The sequence below is a fragment of the Manacus candei genome, unplaced genomic scaffold, assembly GCF_025592945.1.
Source record: "Manacus candei isolate 608988 ecotype Guabito, Panama unplaced genomic scaffold, ASM2559294v1 h1tg000048l, whole genome shotgun sequence".
Lineage (NCBI taxonomy): Eukaryota > Metazoa > Chordata > Aves > Passeriformes > Pipridae > Manacus > Manacus candei.
The window spans coordinates 5076052-5098456 of record NW_026138096.1 but is presented as its reverse complement, the minus strand read 5'-3'; the positions used below and the strand labels follow the sequence as shown (position 1 = coordinate 5098456).

Here is a 22405-nt window from a genome sequence, read left to right as displayed (position 1 = left end):
CTAGTTAGTAAGAAGGAGAAGATGAGAATCTAGGAAGACCCAAAGTCTGAACTGGAGGCTGGAAAAAAGGCCCTGGGTCGGGGCATGGATACAGGTTGGACTTAAGGTATAAGGGAAATGTGAATTCAAGCATGCAAGCTGAGTAAGGGTATGTCCTGAGAGCAGGTTAACCAGGACAGAGAGTAAGACTGATATTTGAGTTGCTGAAGTCTCACATGGCTGCTGTGGGTGTGCCTGCAAAGTTTCTAGTCTCCTGCCCAGGTGTGGCCACCCATACAATGTGTAATAGGATTTCTTCTTTCAGTCAAATACCAACCCTGATTATCTTTCTCAAATTTGTGGTGACTGATGTTGTCATTGATCTAAGTTCTCCTAGTGACAATATTGTTGAATATCTTACAAATACAATGAAGACAGATATGGCATCAACTCTTAGTCTGCCCACTGTTATCCAGCCCAGTTAATAGGGCAGGGATTAGGGATGCAATTTGCAGTCATAGTGCTTAAGCTTACAGCTGCAGATGAACAGGAGCTTGTTGAAGTTGCAGATTTAGAGCTCAATTACCTTAGAATCTCATTTCTGAAACTGTACAGCAGAATCAAATATAAAAATTGGTGTTTAGAGAAATAATACAATAAAAATAATTATAGTGACAGCTTGCCAACAAAATGCAAAAGGGAAATAATTCCGTATCTTCATCAAAATATCTCCTTTGGGAAATCTATTGATGGGATGAAGTTTTCTAGCAGATGAAAAACCTGCTGGAATTCAAATCAGGACTTGCCAGGTGTCCCATAAACAATATTTTGCCCTGATAAACAATGTGGAAGAGTTGGGAGGTAGAGCATATGTGTGTCACAGCAGTAAAAATAAGTTATACAGTCTGCAACTGGATAGCAAGTTCCAAGAAAGACATCTGATATCAGTGAAAACCCACAATATTGTACAGCAAAACCTAGTGAGAAGGGGTTACAACAAAATCTCAGAAAGCAAACAATGAGAGAAGAAAATTAGAATTTGAAGAGACATTAGAAGAAGAAAAGCTAGTAAATATACCAGAAATATCAGAAGTCGCGGTAATTTTATGTAAAAATTTTATGCATATGAATTATTACCATATTCATGAGCTTTCTGAAATTCTGGTTCTTCTAATTCATCTGTAAGAAAGAAAACACTCATGTTAGCTATGGTATCTTTGTTCTTTCAGTTTTAAATCTCTTAAAAAAAGATAATTTTTGAGTTGATAATTCTTTATGTCAGGAGAATTTGACGTGTCCTGGAAATTTAAAAGATAAGAAATTTTTAAGTCGGACTCAAAGCTAACAGATATGAGGGACTTACCCTCCTGCTGACACAATTCACTGCTTCTACATGGTTATCATCATGCACCTACCTCTGCTCAGTAAAGTGGGGAGACAACTGCATATCTCAGAATTAAAGCCAACCTGTCCTGCCTGAGGGATGCATTTCTGCTACCTTAAAATACAAATGGGCAGCAAAGATATGACCATTCTCCACAACACACTTGTAAAATGAGGTAACAAGGAGCCATTAATATTTTTAGTGTCATTCCCAGGGCAATGGAGGGAGGGGAAATATTTGTGAGGATTAGAGTGTCAGACTTTTGTGGCCATTCTGGTAGCATGCAGGTGAAAAAAAATCACTCCATCTGTTATTTTTAAAAGATGTATCTCTTAATTCTGTAGACACTATTACTATAGGCCTGGCTTTAAATTTTTACCATAGCACATCTGTAGAACATTTAAGAATTACTATTTTTGTGTAGCAGATATTTCTCAAGGCATTTTGGTTGTCATGCTGCATTTCAGGATTATGTTAACTGTCTTTCATACACTAGATGCAATAGAAGTGGTGCTGAAGGATATATTAAAAAAAAAAAATCACAGAGGCTCACAGACCTATTCAAGCTCTGTTTAAACTCATGCAAAGCTACTTTACTAGCCTTTAAGAATGAACTCTCACTGATTGTTTACTTCTGGAACTCCTTTCTTTAAATGCTTTCCTGACTTTGGTGGATGAATGCCACAGATGTTTAGAGTAATTGTAACCTAATGCTCTGAATATCTAATCAAGGAAGTGCACATAAATAAACACTTCTCAGTACAGTGATTTAGATGTAAGGAATCAAAAACCCACTTATTCAGATCACACAACAATACATCAAGTGAATATTGAAAAATGCTTGCTCTGGATAAGTGGAGTTATGTTGATCAATTGTGCTGTTTAAGAGAAGTGGTAAAGATGTGAGAGGGGGAAGATGTGAAAAGAAGTCAGCACTTAAGATTAGGGAGAAGGACAGATGTGGTCAAAAACATGCAACAGGCAAAAATAGCAGCATGGCCATGACATTGTTTTAATACTGCAGAGGTCTGAGCTTTTGTTTCCAGGCTTTTCATTTGAGCAAGGAAGGTGAGCTGTGGAGTCATTTGGCACATTTACATGTGTTGCATTTTGCAGCTCAGGCCTGACATGCCTTAGTTATTGTTCACACACAGAGACTGATTTGTGGAATTAAACCAATGCACCCAAGTCAAGGGTACACACCGGCTGCTTTCAAACTGGAGCCTACAGGCCTGTCTCTTGGAATGGCACTAATGGAGATAAAACTTTGTTAGATATCTGACAAGCATATGCATCACCAACAGCCTGTGGTGGAATAAGAAATTGCTGCCTCTGTTCAGTTCAGCAAGACAGTTACATTACCCTGCCTTACAGTAAGTCTACAAAGGTGAAACCCCAGTTACCCCTAATGGTTTATGTAAAGCCTGAGCTCGTAGAGAAATAACGTCTGTATCAGAGATAATATTTATATGACTAGATTTTGCTATTTTTCTGTACCTTTGAAAGTTAAATCAAGCGTGAAGAGGCATATGTTTGCATTAGCTGTCAGTAGTTATTATGCCACCTTTCCCAAGATGAATGAAAAGCCAGCAGTATTTGGGTGAAAATGCTGCCTTTTTTAATGCAGCCATGTGAAATTATAATTCATAATGCAGACATGTAAAAGCTTGGAGATCTGTTCAGCTTGATAATAGAGTTTTTAAAAGCCTGCTGTTTAAATTCACTCCAAAAAAAAAAAAAAAAAAAAAGAGAAAGGACAAAAGAAGATTTGTAAATGCACTGCTGGGAAAAGTCTTGCAACAGCAGTAAAGTAGCAAAGATGATATAAAGGATTTATACATGCCACATCTAAAAACCAACTGAATACTAAGATATTTCAAAGTAGATATAAAGGCTGGAATTGCATTGAAATTAAAAACAAAACAAAACAACAACAAAAAAACCCCCAAAGCCAAAACAAAAAACAACACCAAAACCAGTTATAACAGAGATACAGAAACTGCAAACATATCTTGTGCAGTAAAAAGGAGTAAAACTCATACTTACCTATTCTGTACACAGAGCAAACATCTGTGATGGAGGTTTGTTTCAACAAATGTATTACTTCTTCCAATTTTTTTTCTTTTGAAAAAAAAGATAGCTCTTCTGCTTCAAGAAAATCCAGATCTTGTGGTCTAACAAGGAAAGGAATAACTTTGAAGGTGCTTGAAAGCAGAGTTGGCTCAAGGAGCTCACTACATCAGTCAGATTGGAACTTGTTAGAGAAAGTAATACAATCTTTACATAATAGGTTGTGCTGTGTTCAAAAATAGTTTTAGTCACATTTATAAATACACATATAAACTGATAGTCGCTACACTTGTAGCTAACAGTTTCTACCATAGCAGAGTAAGCTTTATGTCAGTATCATGGTAGAGCATTTTTTGAGAGTATTTATTAGAAGGACAAGTCTTTAAGGACATTATGGTAGTGATTTTCTAATATAAGCTCAGAGTTAAAATAAAACGGGTGTGCAAACAACATTTTGGAACTCCTTGTTTCAGCATGCAAACAGTTCAGGCATACTGGTAAGAACAGCCTAATTACACAGTGCCAATGCATGCTGACATACACAATTTTTAGGGGTTTCACTCTGAATTATTAGCAACTATTTGTAAAGGTCCCATTGAAGCAAGTTAAGGCCTGTAATTGAGGGTACGGAAAAAAACAGAACTCAGATGCTTTAACACAGACCTTCAGAGACTTGCAAAAATGGAACCTTCCACAAGGGTAAAGCTCCTTGGATCTTTTGATCCAAAGAAGAGAAACTGAACAATAATAACAAGTCCAACGGCTTCTTTGCCCAGTAAGAAGCTCAGCTAGAAACTGATATTTTCCAACATTTAATCAGACTTCATATTCCAATTTCTTTCCATTTGTTTTGATTGATACATGCTACAACAGTTCTCATTAAAACAAAAATATAACACCAAAAAAAAAAAACAAAAACCCACACCTGGATTTACCATTCACTGTTTTAAAGCTTAAGAGACAGACTAAGCCCCTTTTTGTTTATAAGATAAATACATATCACTCACTTATTTCCAGATAAGTCCAGTTTCACATGACTTGTCTTTACAAAACCTATTTGGCCAGTAAACACATGTCTTCCAAGAAACCATTCCATGCATTCAATGAAGTAACCAAGGATCTCAATTTTGTCTCCATCCTGGAAACTCAGCTCTTCTGGCACAATACTTGCATAATTCATCACAGCTAGACAGGATCCCATTGCTGTGTAATAGGGAGATAAATAATATTTGCAGATAAAGTAACTTAACAATAGAAATGCATTTAATAAAAAAGCAACTCAGCAGAAGAATATATTTAGCAAGATACATTCCTGGAACTCATGAGTTGCATATCTGCTCTTGTGAGATTTAAAGCATGCAAACCCCAGTTTGGTTTGAGTGATTAGAATTGTAAATAGCATAAAAAAAGAAATCCTCATTTCTCAGCCATTAGAAAGCGAAGTCTAAAATGTTTTCAAAATTCTAGCAAATTCCATCACAAAGCAGAAAAAAATGGTTTAAATCCTTACTTTATCTCTTACAAAGGGCTTTGAACTTGGGCCAGAGTAAAACATTTGAACTAAACTGAAATGATCCCTAATGGATAAATATGCAGCAATAGAGCAGTCAATACATTATTAAAATGGAGATGCATAGTAGAAAATAAGCAATTTTTCTCTCTAACCTCAGACCATCTGTATAAGTTTTATTTCCCCAGCACTATTAGATAAAGCAATACACATATGAAAGATCTACAATAATTACATTGGAGTATTTTCTAATTTTAAAGATTATCAGAGCTACAGAGGCATCCTTGACTCAATTACTCTATTACTTTGTGCACCTTCTTCATACAGTATTTAGGAGGAAAAAGGGGAAAGATAAACCTTTAGAGTGTAATTCAAATTAGGCAGAGATTTACTCTCACATTAATTTTACTACAATGTAATTTTGAAAGCTGTTTTCCCATCCTAATAAAATGGAAAAAAAGTAATTGAACCCTTTAGTGTCTGTCCTAGCAAAAGTATAGAATATGTTTGGGGTTATTTTAATGTTGATGTTTGAATGGAGTTTCTTACCAACTTTTCTGATGGATTGAGATTCAGTTTTGCATGAAAAATCAATAGGATTAGAATACCCTTTAAGAAACCATCTGAAAGTAGAAAAAGAAATTGAAGTTAGTGTGTAGAGCATTTCACTGAATGCTGTGACAATAACAGTGATATTTTAAATCCATTTGGAAACTAATGCACCCCTCCCACAACTAGTTTTCAATTTCAGCACAGCCAGTACACTTTAGACAGTTATGTTTTGATTAATATTAGTAGTAAAAGTCCTCTTACTTCAGGCAAACAAACCAAACTGAGAAAGTCATGCTATTTCTCCTTGCCCCAGGTCATTCCAGTTTTAAGTACTAAGAGCACCAAGAATTAATGGTCTTATGGTGATTTCTAAAGTGAGTCCTTTGATGTCATTTTGGTTCTGGGCTTGAACTGAACTTGAGAAACTGCATTAAGGAGGTGAGTAGCTCTCAGCAATGTTAAAAACACCGCTAGCCTGTTAACATCCACTTTTCCAAGCATCCTGAAAATTGAAAACTTTCAATTTACATTACTAGAAAAAATGTTAATGGACTTTTTGTCAGAGCCAGGAAGAAAAGCAATATCCAACTCACAAGATGGCAAACCATCTCTAAACACAGCTCTGCAGGCAGCTGGATAAATTTCAGTTGTGTGGTATGAAAGCAGTTAGAGTATCTTTTTCTCAGTGTCAATGAAGATGGATGTTCCACAACAAGCTACCCTTTAGAGACATCTCTGTCTAAGCAGAGGTGTGCATATGAGACAGATACATATGAAATAGGTAGGTAGAGTCAGGTACCTACTGATGGAAAGGGTTCAATGGCTCCAGAGAAGCCTTAGACAACACAGATGCGTTGCTATCCACAGATCCACCTGTTACATCTTCAGTGAAATCCCCAGTCTCAAAATAAGCTTTTATTTCATTGTCTGCAGCCATTATCTTTCTTATCAGATTGTCAGGACATAAAACAAAAAGTGATCCTAAAACAAAAGCAGTGGAGCAGATGTCATTTTATGTAATGTGTTAGTGTCATGCAAGCCTTAAAACTTGCTTGAAGAATATCAGTAATATTAAATTAAAAAGTCAGATTTTTCAAGACATTTCTCTCCAGTTGCCAGATATTCACATATTTCTGTCCAGTTTTTCTTTCATTAAAAAAATGCAAAGTTGAGGTCTCAAATGAAGTGTAGAACCTTCTGTTGCAGCATTTTCAATATTCCTATTGCAGTAATCAATCCATCTACCCCATCATTCTGTCTGACTGCAAAAGCAGGTGATGCTATTTAGGAGAAGTACACGAGCCTGGCAACTATCCATAATCCCTCTCCTGCACATCTCCAGAATCTGCAAAAATATTAGGCAAGTTGGAATGTACGTCCACCCCTAATCCTTTTGGTATCCATTTACGGACCAGTTGCACATGAATTTCTCTAATCCCTTTATGATCCTACTTAACCTAATCTGTGCTTGTTCCTTCCTCTTCTCTTTCTGGTGCATTTGGAGTGAATAAATTCAAATTTCAGCTTCGTTAAGTTTTTTTAATAGATCTTAATATTTAATTTGCAGATTTTAAAGAAAGGTGCTTCTCTAAATTTAGCCTTAGCATGTGCAGTCTTACTTACCTTCCTGTAGTAGCAGACTTCTGCACATCAAATTTAATGATTTTTCATTTATACAGACTTCAATGCCTATTTCTTCCTCCTCTTGAGAATATAGCCAGAAAGACTGATCTAGGAATAAATTCTCCATGCAATGATTTATAAAACCTAGGAAAAAATATCCAACTTGTTTCCTTTGCCATTTTACAGTGTTATACAAAAAGACAAACTTTGAGGAAGTCAGGGACTTCTCAATTATTAATTAATGCACAGCTTATAACTAATTTTACTACATAGTAGTTGTAAAATTACATCCATTAAGTCACATGCATTACAGCTACTTTTAATGCTCAGCTCTCACAAACTACACCTAAAGACTCAAAATGTTTCTGTGCCTAATACTGCTGAAAAAGCAGACTATGTCCTCCCCTTACAAAGGTTCTTCGTAGTCTAGAAAGGCTTGGAGTCTGAAAGATAATCACCAGCAAGCTTTGAGCACCAGGTGCTTGGTATCACCTTAGCATCAAAAACAGCTGACTGGAAAAAAATGTCAAAAAATAATCTCTTTATAAACTCATGTTGCCTGATTCACCTATGCCAATATATGGAGACACTGTGCCTGGGTATCAGATTCCTGGAATTTCTTTAGGACAGAGATGATGCTGCATACCAGAGTCATATAAATCAGAAGATAATGCTTGATCTTGGAAGGTGGGACTCCTTATATCAGCATTTAGGGCTTTCAAAGGTGTTAGAGGAAGTAATGATAGTTACAGGGAGATCTCAATTGGCTCATCATAATCAGCATGGTACAGATAGCAGATTACTACTTAAAGGACCAACATTAATACATTAGCAAATCCTTGTGCAAAAGGCAATGATGGAAAGGAATGGTGGACAGTGATTAGGGTGCTACTCTGCTATTTTGAAGATGCTGAATCAATTCCCTGTTAGCTGCAGCCTTTCCCAAGAAGCAGCTTCTTTTTCCTATGTTGTATCTGCAAAATCGGACTGGAACAGTCTTTTTTCTACTTCTCTAAGGAGCATTTAAAAACACAAACTAGCAAGTAAATAGCAAACACAAAATTACAAATAAAATTCATTATTTAAAATTTCTCTGATGGAAACAGGTAAATTCAATCATAATGCACACAAGCTTCCTATAAACAGAAAAAAAAAAATCAGGTGAACAAAATGGAGACAAAGGTCTAATTCTAATGCTATTCTTCAAAAAGGACCACTATTCTCTCAGAAAAGTTGTAGGATATTGAAAGTGGAACTCAAATCAGTGGCATCATATTGTTACAAAAGGCATATTTAGATGTGGAAACAAAACTGAAGATGCAAAAGAGTAACCTCAACATGTCAACAGTGAGCAGAAAAAGCTGTAAAAGCATTTAAATTGCAGCACAGGTTAGACTTTAGGACAAAACCACCTGGATTGGAATAGACTGCTTAGAAATATGATATCATCTGGCCCTGGAGTATCTAACTTAGGCAAGACATCTGCCAGGACCAATAGCTGTTATTTGCTTTGAGACAAAGGCAAGTTTTCCTGGAGGCTGGAGCATCTCTGCAGCCCAATCACTGGTACTCAGGTCAGGAACATCACTTACTGCTCTTAAGGGTTAATAAATCTAATCTCAAAATTGTGTTCAACAAATTCCCAGTCACAGAATCATAGAAGAACCTGAGTTAGAAGCGACCCACAAGGATCATAGAAGTTCAACTCCTGGCCCTGCACAGGACCACCCCAAAAATCCCATCACGTGGCTGAGAGACTTGTCCACTCAGATATTGTCTGCAGATGAATACAAAAATCATATTGAACTGCTGTATGGTTAAACAACTTTACCCAGTGAGTGGTAGGTTAGAAACTTCCATATTTCCTCGAAAGTTTTAAACGTCACTACTATCAGATCTTGATCACTGTGAATAGACAGGAGTCTGGCAGAGAGCTCCTAAAAATCAAAACCAATATTTTATTACAATTGTACTAGACTCAAGCACAATTTGTCACTAATGCACAGCTAAAATGCTATGCAATAAAGAAGGATAAAAAAAAAATCACACAGGATTTTACTTATATGAAATATCTGTTCTTTAACATATTCCTACAAGATAGAGTCCAGTTTTAATCTGATTTTTGCTTAATGGTTGTATGAACAGTTTCAGTGAAGTTAATTTACAGAGAAAATAAAGAGCTCCCTGACCACATGGAGACTAAAGGTTTGTCTAGTTCAGAAATGTCTATGTATAATGACCAGTGTCCTCTGAAGAGGATGTCAAAGCCAGGCAAGCATCTAGTAGTTCTTTCCAAGAATACACTCCTAGCACAGAGCAATTTATATCTTGGGAACTGCCTTTGTCAGACACATGAGCATTAATATTAAATAATGGAAAGGAGCTGCTTTTGGGTTTTTTGACTTAAGATTTCTCTAGGTCACTCAAACCATTGTGAATTTTTTGGATCTACAACCTTCTGCCGTAGATTATCCTCACAGCTCTGTACACATATGAAAATGAAGCTCCTTTGATGCAACTTTGAACCTGATTCCAGATATCTTCAGTCCAGAAGAAATACTGAACAGTCATTCCTGAGTTTACTGTTTCCATGGTTAAAACAATTAAATATACTGAAGTATTATTTTAAAAAAAAGTGCATGAATATCCTTTTATCCTCATTAATATGGGTTCACATTGCTAGGATAGCATTAGATTTTAACAAAGATTAGCAATGATCATTGCAAATGGTAATGATGGATTTTAAGAAATTTCAAAAATGCTTAAAGGAGCAACTACAAAAACCTTCAAATAAGTGAAAAATATATACATTTTGATGGATTCTAACCAAAGAGTTGTAATAGAGAGTGTTTGCACTTCTGTTAGTAGATTAAAAACAGAGTTCTCCAGTGATGCTGGCTACAGTCTTTCAGGGAAATACAAAAAATTATGGCAATTTATAAGACAAGTATCTGAACCACTGTCTCAGAGAATAAGTCACATGTATAACAGGTATATATGTTTATATATAACACAAGCTAACATTTCCCATCTTTGTACCCTTGCTTCCGTTACATCCAAATGGAGCTTAAAACAATTTAAGGACTGATCAAGGAACTGATTCTAATTCAAGGCAGGGAGAGAAGAAATTGTCTCTCCAACTTTTTCTGTAATAGGAGCAAGATGGAACTGATCCACTGATTTTATGACTGTTACATCACAATTTTAAAATGTCTTTAAATTAATTCTGTTCAACTTCCATATTTTCAATTCACACAACCTGAACAGATTAAAATATAAAAGTCCAACCTAGGCCTCTTCAGCAGACATGCCTCATCACTGCTTTGATCTTCTGCATGCCCCTTTCTACACTAGATTACATATTAATGAGAGCCTGAAATCTATTAATAAATTACCAACACATGCTAAAGTATGTCAGCCTCGGGGGCTTTATGTGCTGCCAAATATCAAAACAACATTCTAAGGAAATTTATCATTATCAATCTTGTTTCCTTCAAAGTCTTTTCCCAGTCTGTTTCTAATAAGGCCACAAATCTAGTCTACTTGTATAGCTCTGTTCCTTTGCCTCCTGATCCCATCACCCTTTCCCCTCTAAACAAAATCCAGAGCAGAGCAGCCCAAGTACAGACTGTTTTCACAGCCACAGAATCAGGAGCCTGGTGATGCAGACTTCACAGCACATGAAAGGAAACTAGTGTGGAAACATGTGTCCAAGGCAGTCAAAGCCTCAAGTAAGAAAGATTTCAGTGGTTTGGTTTGCTAGTGAAGGAGGCTGGAACTCATGGCTCAGACAAAAAGGGACACCAGAGGTCAAGTAGTATCATTCTGCTCTTTTATCAAGAGGGAAGAAGAGACTAACTTGTATTCAAAGCAAACCTCATTGGTTGTAGAGGACAGGTTTCCTAAATACAAACAAATTGAAGACAGTAATAAAATTTGGCCAACTCTTGTGTGCTATTTAAAGCTATTTCCATTTAGCCTTAGGAAGTCTAATATTTAGGCTATTCTCCTTCAGACTTCCTCTTTGGCTTAGTAGTGAGCTTCCCAGGTCACTTGCATGCCAAATGACTCCAAGTGACTGAAAACTGAAGTGAAGAGTCAATATGAGGGCAAATTAAAAAAAAAAAAAACAACAAAAAACAACCTTATTTCCTTTTGTATTTGATTTGTAAACCAAAGCAGAATATTTTTAAAATAAAACCCTTCAATGTCTTAAGCTGGGTTTATTTATTGTACATCAATTTTCCAGTCTTTTTCAATAGTTTAATATTTCTAAAGTCCCTATGTGGTTTTGGGCAACGGGAAACACTGGTCACTCAAAATCAAGCATGCAGCACGTAGATGGAAATGGAACCCCAATATCTTTCAGATTGTTTCAGTAGCACATGGTATCTTCTTTGAATAAATAAAACAATTTCCAAGCAATTAACTTACACTGAAAACTGCCATCACCTCCCTGCTGTCATTTTCAAGAAGACGAAGCTGCCCTCTGAGCTGTCTTTGGAGTCTGGGATCAGGACATCCACTCTTTCGTCTTACCATTGTTAACTTCAAGGAGATATCTGGAGAATGATATCCATTTTCAGTGCTACAAGTTCTGTAACTCAGCTTTGGAGAACCAGAAAATCCCTCAAAATCATAGAATATACATTAAAACATATTTTTTCAGCTTCAGAGACAGGCACACAGAAATTCATCTACTGCATGTTTCTTTTACATTTTTATTATCCAACAGACATAGGAGCCTAGCATGAAACAATTTTTCATAATGAAGCCTACAGTTATACAAAGCAGCATGATAAGCAGGTCTATAGAAATTTTGGGAGACAACTGACACTTATGGATGGAAAATACGAAAAAAGCAAGCAGTTGGTAATTTGTCAAATTAGACAGCTCTATGGACATTGTGAACATGCCCAGATTTCCAAATATCCCATGCATATTTAAAAAAAAAAAATAAAAAAATCAAGGCAAACAGATACAGCCATCACCAAAAAAACCCCACTCAGAACTGAACAACAAAAACTACAGATAGTTCAGCATGTTCCAACAATTCTTTATGCTAATCTTAAATTCATAGTTATCTGACATGTCACCCCCAGTACTTCAGAAGGCTTTTAGAAATTGAATATTGAAAAACCTTTTTCTCAACTAAGTTGGCTGAACAGCAACAACCAAATTAAATGGTCCAACTAAAAGCTCACATACATGATTTTCCCAGTACATCTGAAAGCAGCTAGATACCTGTTCTCAGCTCTTGACATCTATTTATAAGAAACTTTTATTGAAGCTAAGGGTATAGTTCCAGCTAGCTTTTCTCAGATAAAGAGGATCTTTGATAAAGCTGCTTTCATTCTGCACTAATTCATTAATTTAGCTCAATAACAGTAAATCATAAGTTTTCAGATACACAGATGGGTACATAAGCCAATAATACCCACTCAGGAAGAGTCCCAGTTGCAAAGTGTGTAAATAGGTCACACTTCCAGCAATAAATGGGACTGTTGTGCATACTAAAATATTCCACCTCCTCCGAGTTTCACCTTTTAGTCAGGTAAAATAGATATTTTTCACATTTTAGTATAATATAATACATCTTAATCTGTTTTCAGAGGGTTTCCTATGTATGTTTCCAGGAGTTTTACCATGACTTGCACCTAAATTACTCGTTACTTTAAGGTCAAGAAGAGTGGCTCAGAAATATAAAGCACTGTTACTGAATTACAAGACCTCTCTGTTTAAGCTGTGGTCATACAGTCAATTGGTAGTACAAAGAACACAAACTAGTGTATTTGAATGTTATTCAGATCACTATTAGGGAACAGAACTGTTGAACTTTTCATTCTACCTGAAGCCATAAAAAATAATGACACAAGACTATTACTTAATTTGTATTTTTGTTTTACATAGTCAGATTGATACAGAGTTAAATATGTAATTGTAGAAACACAATTTAAGTTTTATATAAAGTTAATGTCACTGAAATAATACTGAATTTGAATGAAGACAACAGAAATATGGCTGCTTCTGTCAAAAAAAACCCTATTAGTGGCTTATGGAAATGAAATATGGTCCAAAAACCCTATGGTAATCTTCCCATCTGCTTCTGTGAGCTCTGATTCATACCCTCAGTAACAAAGAGCTCAAATTCTATACAGAGTGAGACAAGCAGGTACATAAGCACAAATAAATTAAGTGCAAATAACCACATGCCTGGGGAAAACTGTCTACCACTGACGTGATTTGTCAGATCAATCCAGAAATCAGAGCACATCCCAGTGTTGTTTTTTCATGGTTATTTCTCTTCCTCCATAAGCAAGAGAAGGGAAATGTGCCAAGACCCTCAATTCACAGAGCCTGCCATGAACCCTCCAGAAGGGAAGCCTGCTGTACTTACTTACTGAAGAACTGCACTTAATTGCCACTTCATTGAAAATACAGCATTAAAGAAAAAAAATAAAAATTGAGACTTGGAAGGGCCACAAACTGAAAAAAAAAAAATAAAATAAAAAATAAGACATTGGAAGGATTGAAATCCATATGTCAAATAAGCAATGAACTTTTCATTTGCTCTTTTTTTCTTAGCAATTACAATATAGTCCATAAATTATCTCTGGCTTTTATAGGAGTTATTCCCTCTTTTTATGAGAAATTCTCAGCAAATATCATGTAGAAGTTGGACGCTTCGCATCTGCCATGAAGGACATTATAAACTTTACAGGAGTGACGACTGCAAATGTTGACATAGTTGAGTTGTCTCAATTAAAAAAAAAAAAAAAGTAAGCAATGAGAAAAGCATTATATCTATAAGACATCATGGGAAAAAATGCCTTACCAGTTGGAAAATTCTCTGCATGATTTGGAAGGATCCTTGAACTGACATTCATGCATTTTTCACTTTGAGAACACCCTATTATGATAGAAAATGTACATAACCATTCCTTTAATTTAAGTCCATAAAACTCACACACACAAAAAAAACCCCCTCAAATGTCCCCCACTTCCAAAGCATTTTATATTCCAATTTATATTCCAATTTATATTCCAATGCATCAGATAATTACTAGCAGAAAATAACTATTTCTCCCCTTCCTGCTGTATAATTGCCAAAACCCTCAAAAAGTGTCTGCAGAACATTCCTCTCCTACTGGAGCAGGGGAAGTTACATCTTGATTTCCTCATTTTTATGCAAAGTTTCAAGATGGAGGGTTGGTAGAACAACAGGCTCTCAGGAAACTGAATATCCCTTCAGGAGGCAGCAATGATATGTGTGTCTTGTACCAATTCATACATGGAGAACTAATCCTTCTGTATTTGTTAAGAGTTTAATACTTTGGAGATGGTACTGTATAAGTCTAGTGATTTAAAGTTTTAGAAAAATAACAGAAATTAGGTATAATTTATGTTAATAGTAATCTGCTTTTTTTCTTTTAGCCCATATTTCTTCCAGTCCTTTTGGGAATTATATATTTTCATGCTGAAGAAACACCTACTCCAACCAATTCCATTTTCTCAAGGTTTTCTCGGCAAAAATCAGTGAAGATAAGACTTGATGTTTCTAAGAATAAGAGGGGGAGAAATAGATCTTTCATTTTTAGAAGAAAACTTCTGAGGCAATTTTCATGTATCCCACGACATTTTCCTCTGCTTTTAAGAAAAAAGTTCCTGTAATATAGTAGGATATGGTAATTTCCAAGTCTTTTGCATCTTCCCTCAATTGCATCTATTGATGTTACATGAACAAAGTTATGCAAATACATAAGGATATATAAAAAACAGTTTTTCACTCCACAAAAAAAAAAAAAAAAATCTTTAAGGCCTATTACTAGTGAATACTAGAACTAAAGACTGCAGTCCCCAAACACTTTTGGTTTTGTAGGTTTTTGGTTGGGTGTTTGACAGGGGCATTGGGATTTTGTTTGGTGTTTTGTTTGTTTGATGGTGGTGGTTTTTTTAATCTCTACTCAATCATATTTGCTTTTAAATAGAAACTTGATAGTGCACTCACTGCAGTGTAGGTTGACTGTATCTAAGATGCATTCTAAATTTAAGTTCCCCAGAGCTTACTTGGTTGTAGTTCTGCTTTTTCTTGTTTTAGAAGTATTAACAGAGCAATTGTCAAAACTTTGACAACATGTTATCAATGGCTTTGATAGTCACTTAATAGTTGATTAGGACAACAAATTAGCATATATTTTTGGTATGTGAACTTGCTGTCACTATTATTTTGATGTTACCAGATATAACTTCCTTTGAAAGGTATTTATCAAGACATTAACATCCATCAGCTAATATTTTATTTAAAGCTTTCCTAAGTCACAGAAATCAGGTTTAAAGCAAAATCTATGAGTAAGAATTTTAATTACTATTAGTTCAATTTAAAATAATAGTTTGCTATTAAATTTGAGTAAAAGTATGAGAGTTACTATAAATACAGTTTAAACCTGCTTAAACTGTTTAAAGTGCTATAATTAGATTCAAGAACTCAAAATGAACTCCATCCCCATCCCAGCTTAAGGGAATGACTTGCATACTTCTTGGCAAGCTGAAGAGAAACTTTATGCTGCTCTGAGATGCTTATACCTGGTATTTGATGTTAGAAGAGTTGCAGTTGCAAACAGAAAAACATTGTGTAAATCACAGGATGTAAAATTTTAAATGAAATAGTTTTGCCATGATTGTTTGAAGTATTTTCACATTCAGAAAGCCCTTGAACCTAGTAAAGTAAGAGCCTGGCAATGGTCACCTACCTATGCCACTACACCCTTCCACTCAAAAGGTGCTTCTGACTTGCATGATCTTACTGCAAGATGTATGTTTCCATTTGCACAAATATAAATATAGTATTACATCTTTTGATTAGAAAAGGAAGTTAAAAATTTTATAACAACAGAAACACAATCTAATTTGGCTTCTGAATCTTAAAGATATAGCAAAAAGTGCTAGACAAAGAAGTCACATTTCAGTATTCTGGATTTTTGCTTCTGGTGACTTCCATCTCCTCTTATTTTACTAATGGATAATCCATTTGTCTACCCAAAGTGAATTTCAATACAGATTGTTCAATAGTCCAATCTATGCAGTATTGCCATGGAGGAAATATAGCCACTTGTATTTCAAAAAAAGGCTCAGCTGGAAAACAATATGACAGTTCTCAGCTTGTGCTGAAAAAATTACTTTACAGTTTAAAGTAATTTAAATGCAAAGAGAAGTCAAGAGCAGAGTGACCAGGCTATATTAGAGGTCTTACCCATTTGTTCTTGCAATGTGTCCATCCCAACTCCATCCCTGACAGTGCTGATGGTAGCATTGCCCTCCAAATATTTGCAGTTAGGCCTGCACCTTCCCTGCTCCATTTCTTTCCTCTCCAGTTTCTTGTCTTGCTTTCCCTCCAGACCAGGGAAGGTGGCATTAGCGCTGAGCATGGATGAGCTCTCTCCCACTGCTGAACTCTCCATAATTTGAAGTTCCTCACAGTGATGCAACTAACATTATTAACAATCTAAGGGGGAAAAAAAAGAACAGTAATATTTTTTTCTAACAGTCAGAATAAATGCACATATTCAAGAACCATCCCTTTCCTGCAGGAGTTATTTTTAATTGTAACATGGATTAAAGAACTTGCTTTAGACTTCTTTCAGAGGAATTGTTGTGTAACACCCAAATTCACCCCAGAAAAAGCTCCTGCAACCAGGTGGCATCACTACTTTAGCAACCAAGCAATACACTTGGCAAAATCCAAGGCCTGAAGTAAAATGTACTTGTGCCCACTGCTAATTATTCTTTCTTGGCCAGCTTTAAAGCAGAGCCTCCAAGGGATAGCATCATTCACATTAACAGAGGCATTGCAGGGGAAAAACATTTTCTAGAGGCGACAAGAGTGGAACGGGTACTGCATGCTTAATTCAAACAAGAAGGAAGGTTTGCATGCAAGGATCTAAATATTAATTTGCAGTAAAGCAGAAGAATGAAGCTAGAGGCTGAGACTGGCAGCAAGACTGTTATTGGCATGAACACCAAGAAAATGAATTGAAATAGAAATAAAGCACAAGTAGTTGAAAGCTTCACTGCTCCCTCTAGGCACTGACATGAGACATGCTGCAATTCCTTTTCTTGGGCACATGCTACTTCAGCTTCAGGAAGACACAGCCAAGCCATCAGCCAATGCATCCACAACTGATGTGACTCACACAGTCAGCACATGCCCACTGATATTTAGACCCTTTTCCTCAGTGGGCTTTAACATGTCTGTGGGGGATTTCATAAAGCCACAGGATAGATTTTGATTTAGTCCTGTCATTTGGACTTAATCCAAATTCCTCTATGTTTACTCCAGTCATACTCACTAATGAGCTATATTCATTGAGTATGGAAACTTATAATCTTCATGAAAATTCCTCTCTCATTTGTTTTCCAGCAGAATTTGGTTAAATCTAAAGCTGTAGATGAAAGATTACTTTTGGTCTGCTAAAACCTCAGACTAATGCCTGGTCACCTACTGTTCCCTTATGACCTGCCTTCAGACTGGTCAGGAAGTTTCTCCCTTCTCCATTTACCATGCATTGGGGTGTCCAAAGCACATTGTTCTGGCTTGTTTCTTCCCATCACTGCCTTCCAACCCTTCTTGTGCTCCAAGTTTCATGTCATGGATCCCTAAACCTGAGCAAACCACTTGAACAGCACAACAGTTCCCAGTTGCCTACCATGGCAGACAGGGATACAGGACAAGGCAGGATCTGTCTGACAACTTATATACTGCTTTGCAGTCATTGAAACCTTTACCTCAAATGAGCACTTCTTGAAAAAACAGTAAATTATATATAGACAGAGGTAAGTTATGCCATTATAAGAAATTAATGAGGTATAGTTACACATGGTATGACCAGCTCAGGGAATTAAACCATAACCATATCTACCACCAGGCCATAAATTAGTGAAGTATAAAGAAATCTAGGCTGGATGTTGTTCTGCTGTGTTCATTGTCCCACTTTGCTGTTTTTCAAAAGATGCTTTTTGTGCTGCATTGCAGTTCTCCATATTAAGCTATGTGTATATATTCATATACATCTATGAAACATAGGTAGTAACTCAAACACAAGTAATTTTTATGCCTTCTCTCAGAAAAGAACATTTTCACTAACATATTTGGTTAACATTGTCATTCATACTTTAGATGCATTTCTCTCACTAACTTCCTGAAAAGCTGTCTATCAAACATGATGACCTAGTTATAAATTATTAAAAATACAGGTCTGCCAGAGGCCAAACTCACTTTGAGAGGGATAGGCTTTCCATTTATATAGTTGATCTTTTCCTTAAAGTAATGACAGTAGCTAACACTATTCTTTTTAGTACTGTACCAAGATCATACGTAATGCATTCCAATTTTCACACTTAGGAGTTAAATATTCTTCTACATATATTTTGTAAATAGTGGTATCTCCTGTTTAAAAAGATGTAAATATTGTGGTATTAATGATAATTTAATTCCAAAGGTGGTTATTTAAATTACATAGTTCTATGAATCCAAAGCCAGTTGTTATTTTTAGATCAGGATTACCCCTAATCCCAGAAATGAAATTCAGTGTTCAGATTATTAATTTTTTCCATAAGTCCTATCCACAAGCAAAAATATCATCCTCCACAGAATTTAGGAAAACAAGTATACTCTGACCTGAATTACTAGAGTTCAGTTGAGCTGGAGAAGAGACATTGATTAACTTCTCATGTCTTATGCATCAGTTTTATGTTGATAAGAGTAACATATATACAGGGTTGTGAATGAATTTATAAAGCTTGGTGCTGCAAAAGCAAGTAGGACATCTGAATAAATCAAAATGGATATAATCTGTGTAAGAAGATTCAGTCATAGTATGCCAGAGCCTAAGCCAAGGGGGAAAAAAATAAATCAGAATGAATGAAAGAAAAGCAAAAGAGATATGTTCTTTGCATGTTTTCACTTAACTTTTCCAAGATGCACCAAAAAAATCCTCAAATCTCAAACAATTTAACAGTCATGCTCTCCTCTGTAGATTCCTTTTCCATTTTTAATGTTTGCCTTAACTATCAAATGTCAACCCACGTGGCTCTGTGTAAGTACTGAGAACAAGACAGTAAATAACTTCCCTGTAGCTAGGCACCTAGCCTACCTAGGCTCTTTTGAATGTTTTTTAGCATCTAAATGTATCCTGACACTAATTTGATCCCAAGTGACAAAGATTCCATAGAACTTTACGCATCACTATACTTTTACTATTTACCTTTAACCATCACGTACATACCCCAAGGAGCAAAACTGTAACACATAAGCAATGCTATATTATAATCACCCTATTTATTATATTGGTGCTTTCTCATCAATTTTTAAACTGTTCCAGCACAAATTAAAGCAGATTCAATGGCACAAAACCAGAGAAAATATTCTTCCAATATAAAACAGCTTTACAGAATATTAAACTGCAGTGCTTGAGTCATTCTCATTATTAGAGATTTTTTCATAAACCTATAATGCTAGTAAGTATAATGCTAAGTTAGCAACTAACCATTTGTTGATAGCAACAAATACAAGATTAAGATCTTCAAGATTTAAGATCTACCACTCACCATATAAAGTTTGTCTTCTATAACCAGTTCTTACAATCTACATTTATGTGCACTGACTAAGCGCTTTATTTATAATTTACACAAAGTTATTTTTCTCATGCTCTTTGAGACTTGACCAAGAAATTCCTATTTGGTGCAGGATGTTGGCCATAAAAGTTAATCATATCCCTGTTTTTCCAAAATAAGAGCCATGCAGACAAGATGTGGCACTTCCCACTGCTCTGGGGGACCCTCAGTTTCTGAGGCGGGTACTCGCACTGGGAATGAGCAGAGAGAGGAGAGAGGCAGACACTGCACAGCTCAACACTTTGAGTGCTGTTGGGTGCTCTGGTATCCTCCCTCCCTGTGGTGTGAGCTCCCTGGACACAGGGAATGTGTGGGGCAGCACACAGAGCCATTGGTGGCACCTGTCCAGGTTTGTGAGGTTCAGAAGGTCCCTCCACCTTCCCCTTCACTTCTCACAGGGCACAGCAGGCAGGAAAGGTCTGTATTCAACAGCTGTTGAACATGAGGTGAAAATAAGACTTTCTCCTATTGGAAGTTGAATAGAACAATTCCTCTATCATGCTTTTCCCTGTGTTGTTGCTTCCTTTTTACTGAATGCTTTCAAAGCACAACTACCCAGGGAAAAAAAAAAAACCCAAAACACTTACAGTTTAACATTTTCCATTTCCCTAACTATGTAGGTTGAGGGCTGTTTTTTCCCCTTGCCTTTTATTATTGTTTTAAGAGGCATTGGGTGACAGGAACACTCTCCCAACCAATTCCTTTCCATTTAAGGGGTGTTGAAGGAGGAAACCAATAACATCCACTGAACAGATTCTCTCTCTCCCTTTAAAGGTATATTTCTAAGTACGAAACTAAGACCCAGAATATAAAAATGGGCTATATTTGAACCAGTTGCCTAAAACCTGCATGCAATACAGTATTTCTTTAATTCATCATCTTCCCTCTAGGAGGCTCAGGACAACTTACTAATGACTAGCTTCAAGTAATCAATGGCAGTGGCAACTATAATTATTCTAGTTTTACAGAGATTGTAATCAAGACAGATTATTTGCAGTCATGCACAAGTGCTGGAGAAGTTCAGAGCTGAAAGGCTGAAATAATTTACTCCAAGGGGATTATTCACACATCATAAACATCCTGGATGGTACAAGGTTACTGCCCTTGCTCCTGTGTGCACCAGTTTCTATCTTACCCAGAGAAAATGAGCAGCAACAGAATTTGTTTCTCCCCTCATCTCACCTGAGCTCCTGATGGATTTGCACTCTGGTAGCCCCAAATTTTTACTCATCTCTTGTGGTGTATTATGTTCCTCCAGTGTTCCAAACCACCAGAGACAGCTAGTGAATCCTGCATTGTTTTCATTAAAAGCACATTTGGCTGTGGGTACATCCTTGGTCATCTGCTCTGCCTCATCTCCTGTACATTCTAAATGTTATACAATACCTCAGTGTTGCCACTATACTGCCTTCAGTTAATCTAGGTCATTTTTCCAAACTGATGCTAGATTAGTTATTTTATTATTCCTTCTTCGCAGTTTCAACTCGCATTTGTTTTGCATCTTTTGTATAAGGCTACAAACATCTTAAAGCCAAGATCATGATAAACTTTGTCCTTAGAGAGAGTAAATCACAGCTTTGATCTCTATGAAATTCAATCACAGGCATGAATATATATAAAAAAATCCATATTAGGTTCTGTATAGAAAACAATTTTTATTTATTACACAGAAAGGTAAAGCAAATCTATAGTTAGAGTATAGAGACTTAGGAATCTGAGTACTCTCCGGAAATGGAAGATTGACTCCTTTATCACTGAAGTAGCTTTAGGTTAGTTAGCAAACCTCAGTAAACAATGTTGCAAGCAGTATCATTGTTCAGGCTAGTCTATAAACAAAAAAGCCCTGGCAAGCTTCAGAGATATAACAGATTCCTTTAAAAGTTTTAACCCTCCCTTACAATTAATTTTCTTCATATCTCAGTAGCACTGAAATATGCCTTGTACCCTCAATCCAGCTATGAAAGCACCATAAGTCCAAAATTTCCAATTTTAGATATGGAAAACTGGATACTAAAATCCACAATCTCATAATTGCCTAAAACCAAGCATAAACTCTGGGATTCTTAAAAAAAAAATAAATAAATAATCAGATCACTGTTATAAAATTAAAAAAGGCATCTGTGAACCTCAGCACTTGATTTTGAGTGCTAGATATGACAGAATTTGGCCTGTGGCAGCTAATGCAGAAGAATAAAGTACAAGCTGCTGCTATTGAACAGCAGCTCAGCTCACACAACACTACCTGGAAGAGGGAAGACAGAGCAGCACAGGAACTTCCAGCAGGTTGTCAGAACCATGATAGATCACATTTACATATATTGTCCAGTCATTTCATTATGGACACACCAAAGCACAGAACACTACTGAAATTACCCCTGCTTAGCTGGCTGCAATTCTAACACATTGACAATAAACCTACAGTCAAATACCAGATGAATAGTACCTAAAACAGAGCAAAAGAGGAACATGCAGGTATAGAGCACAGGACTTCTCCTACCTTTTCCAGGTCTAATTCCCTACAACATGCTGGTAAAGAGCCTGCAGATCTGTGCCTTCCTCAGCTCTGCTCAAAACTGACTCCAGCACAGCTCTTCCTGTTTGACCTTCTTATCTTTCCT

The 22405-nt window shown here is 36.3% G+C and overlaps 1 protein-coding gene across 5 annotated transcripts in view; it reads right to left on the bottom strand.

Moving 5' to 3' along the window:
• SH3TC1 (SH3 domain and tetratricopeptide repeats 1) overlaps positions 1-22405 on the bottom strand; it is a 31345-nt gene extending 8940 nt beyond the window's left edge. Inside the window, exons 1-11 of one of the 5 annotated variants that reach the window (XM_051798315.1) lie at positions 22285-22405; positions 16369-16620; positions 13954-14028; positions 11553-11680; positions 8950-9055; positions 7119-7262; positions 6299-6476; positions 5493-5566; positions 4441-4636; positions 3410-3537; positions 1117-1158 (exon numbers count right to left, since the gene is read on the bottom strand). In XM_051798315.1, the coding sequence (XP_051654275.1) occupies positions 1117-1158; positions 3410-3537; positions 4441-4636; positions 5493-5566; positions 6299-6476; positions 7119-7262; positions 8950-9055; positions 11553-11680; positions 13954-14028; positions 16369-16576 (1279 nt within the window). In that variant the 5' untranslated portion in view covers positions 16577-16620; positions 22285-22405. Of the gene's footprint in view, positions 1-1116; positions 1159-3409; positions 3538-4440; positions 4637-5492; positions 5567-6298; positions 6477-7118; positions 7263-8949; positions 9056-11552; positions 11748-13515; positions 13605-13953; positions 14029-16368; positions 16621-22284 lie in introns of those variants that run through there. The other 4 variants (XM_051798317.1, XM_051798318.1, XM_051798316.1 and 1 more) reach the window with 4 other exon arrangements.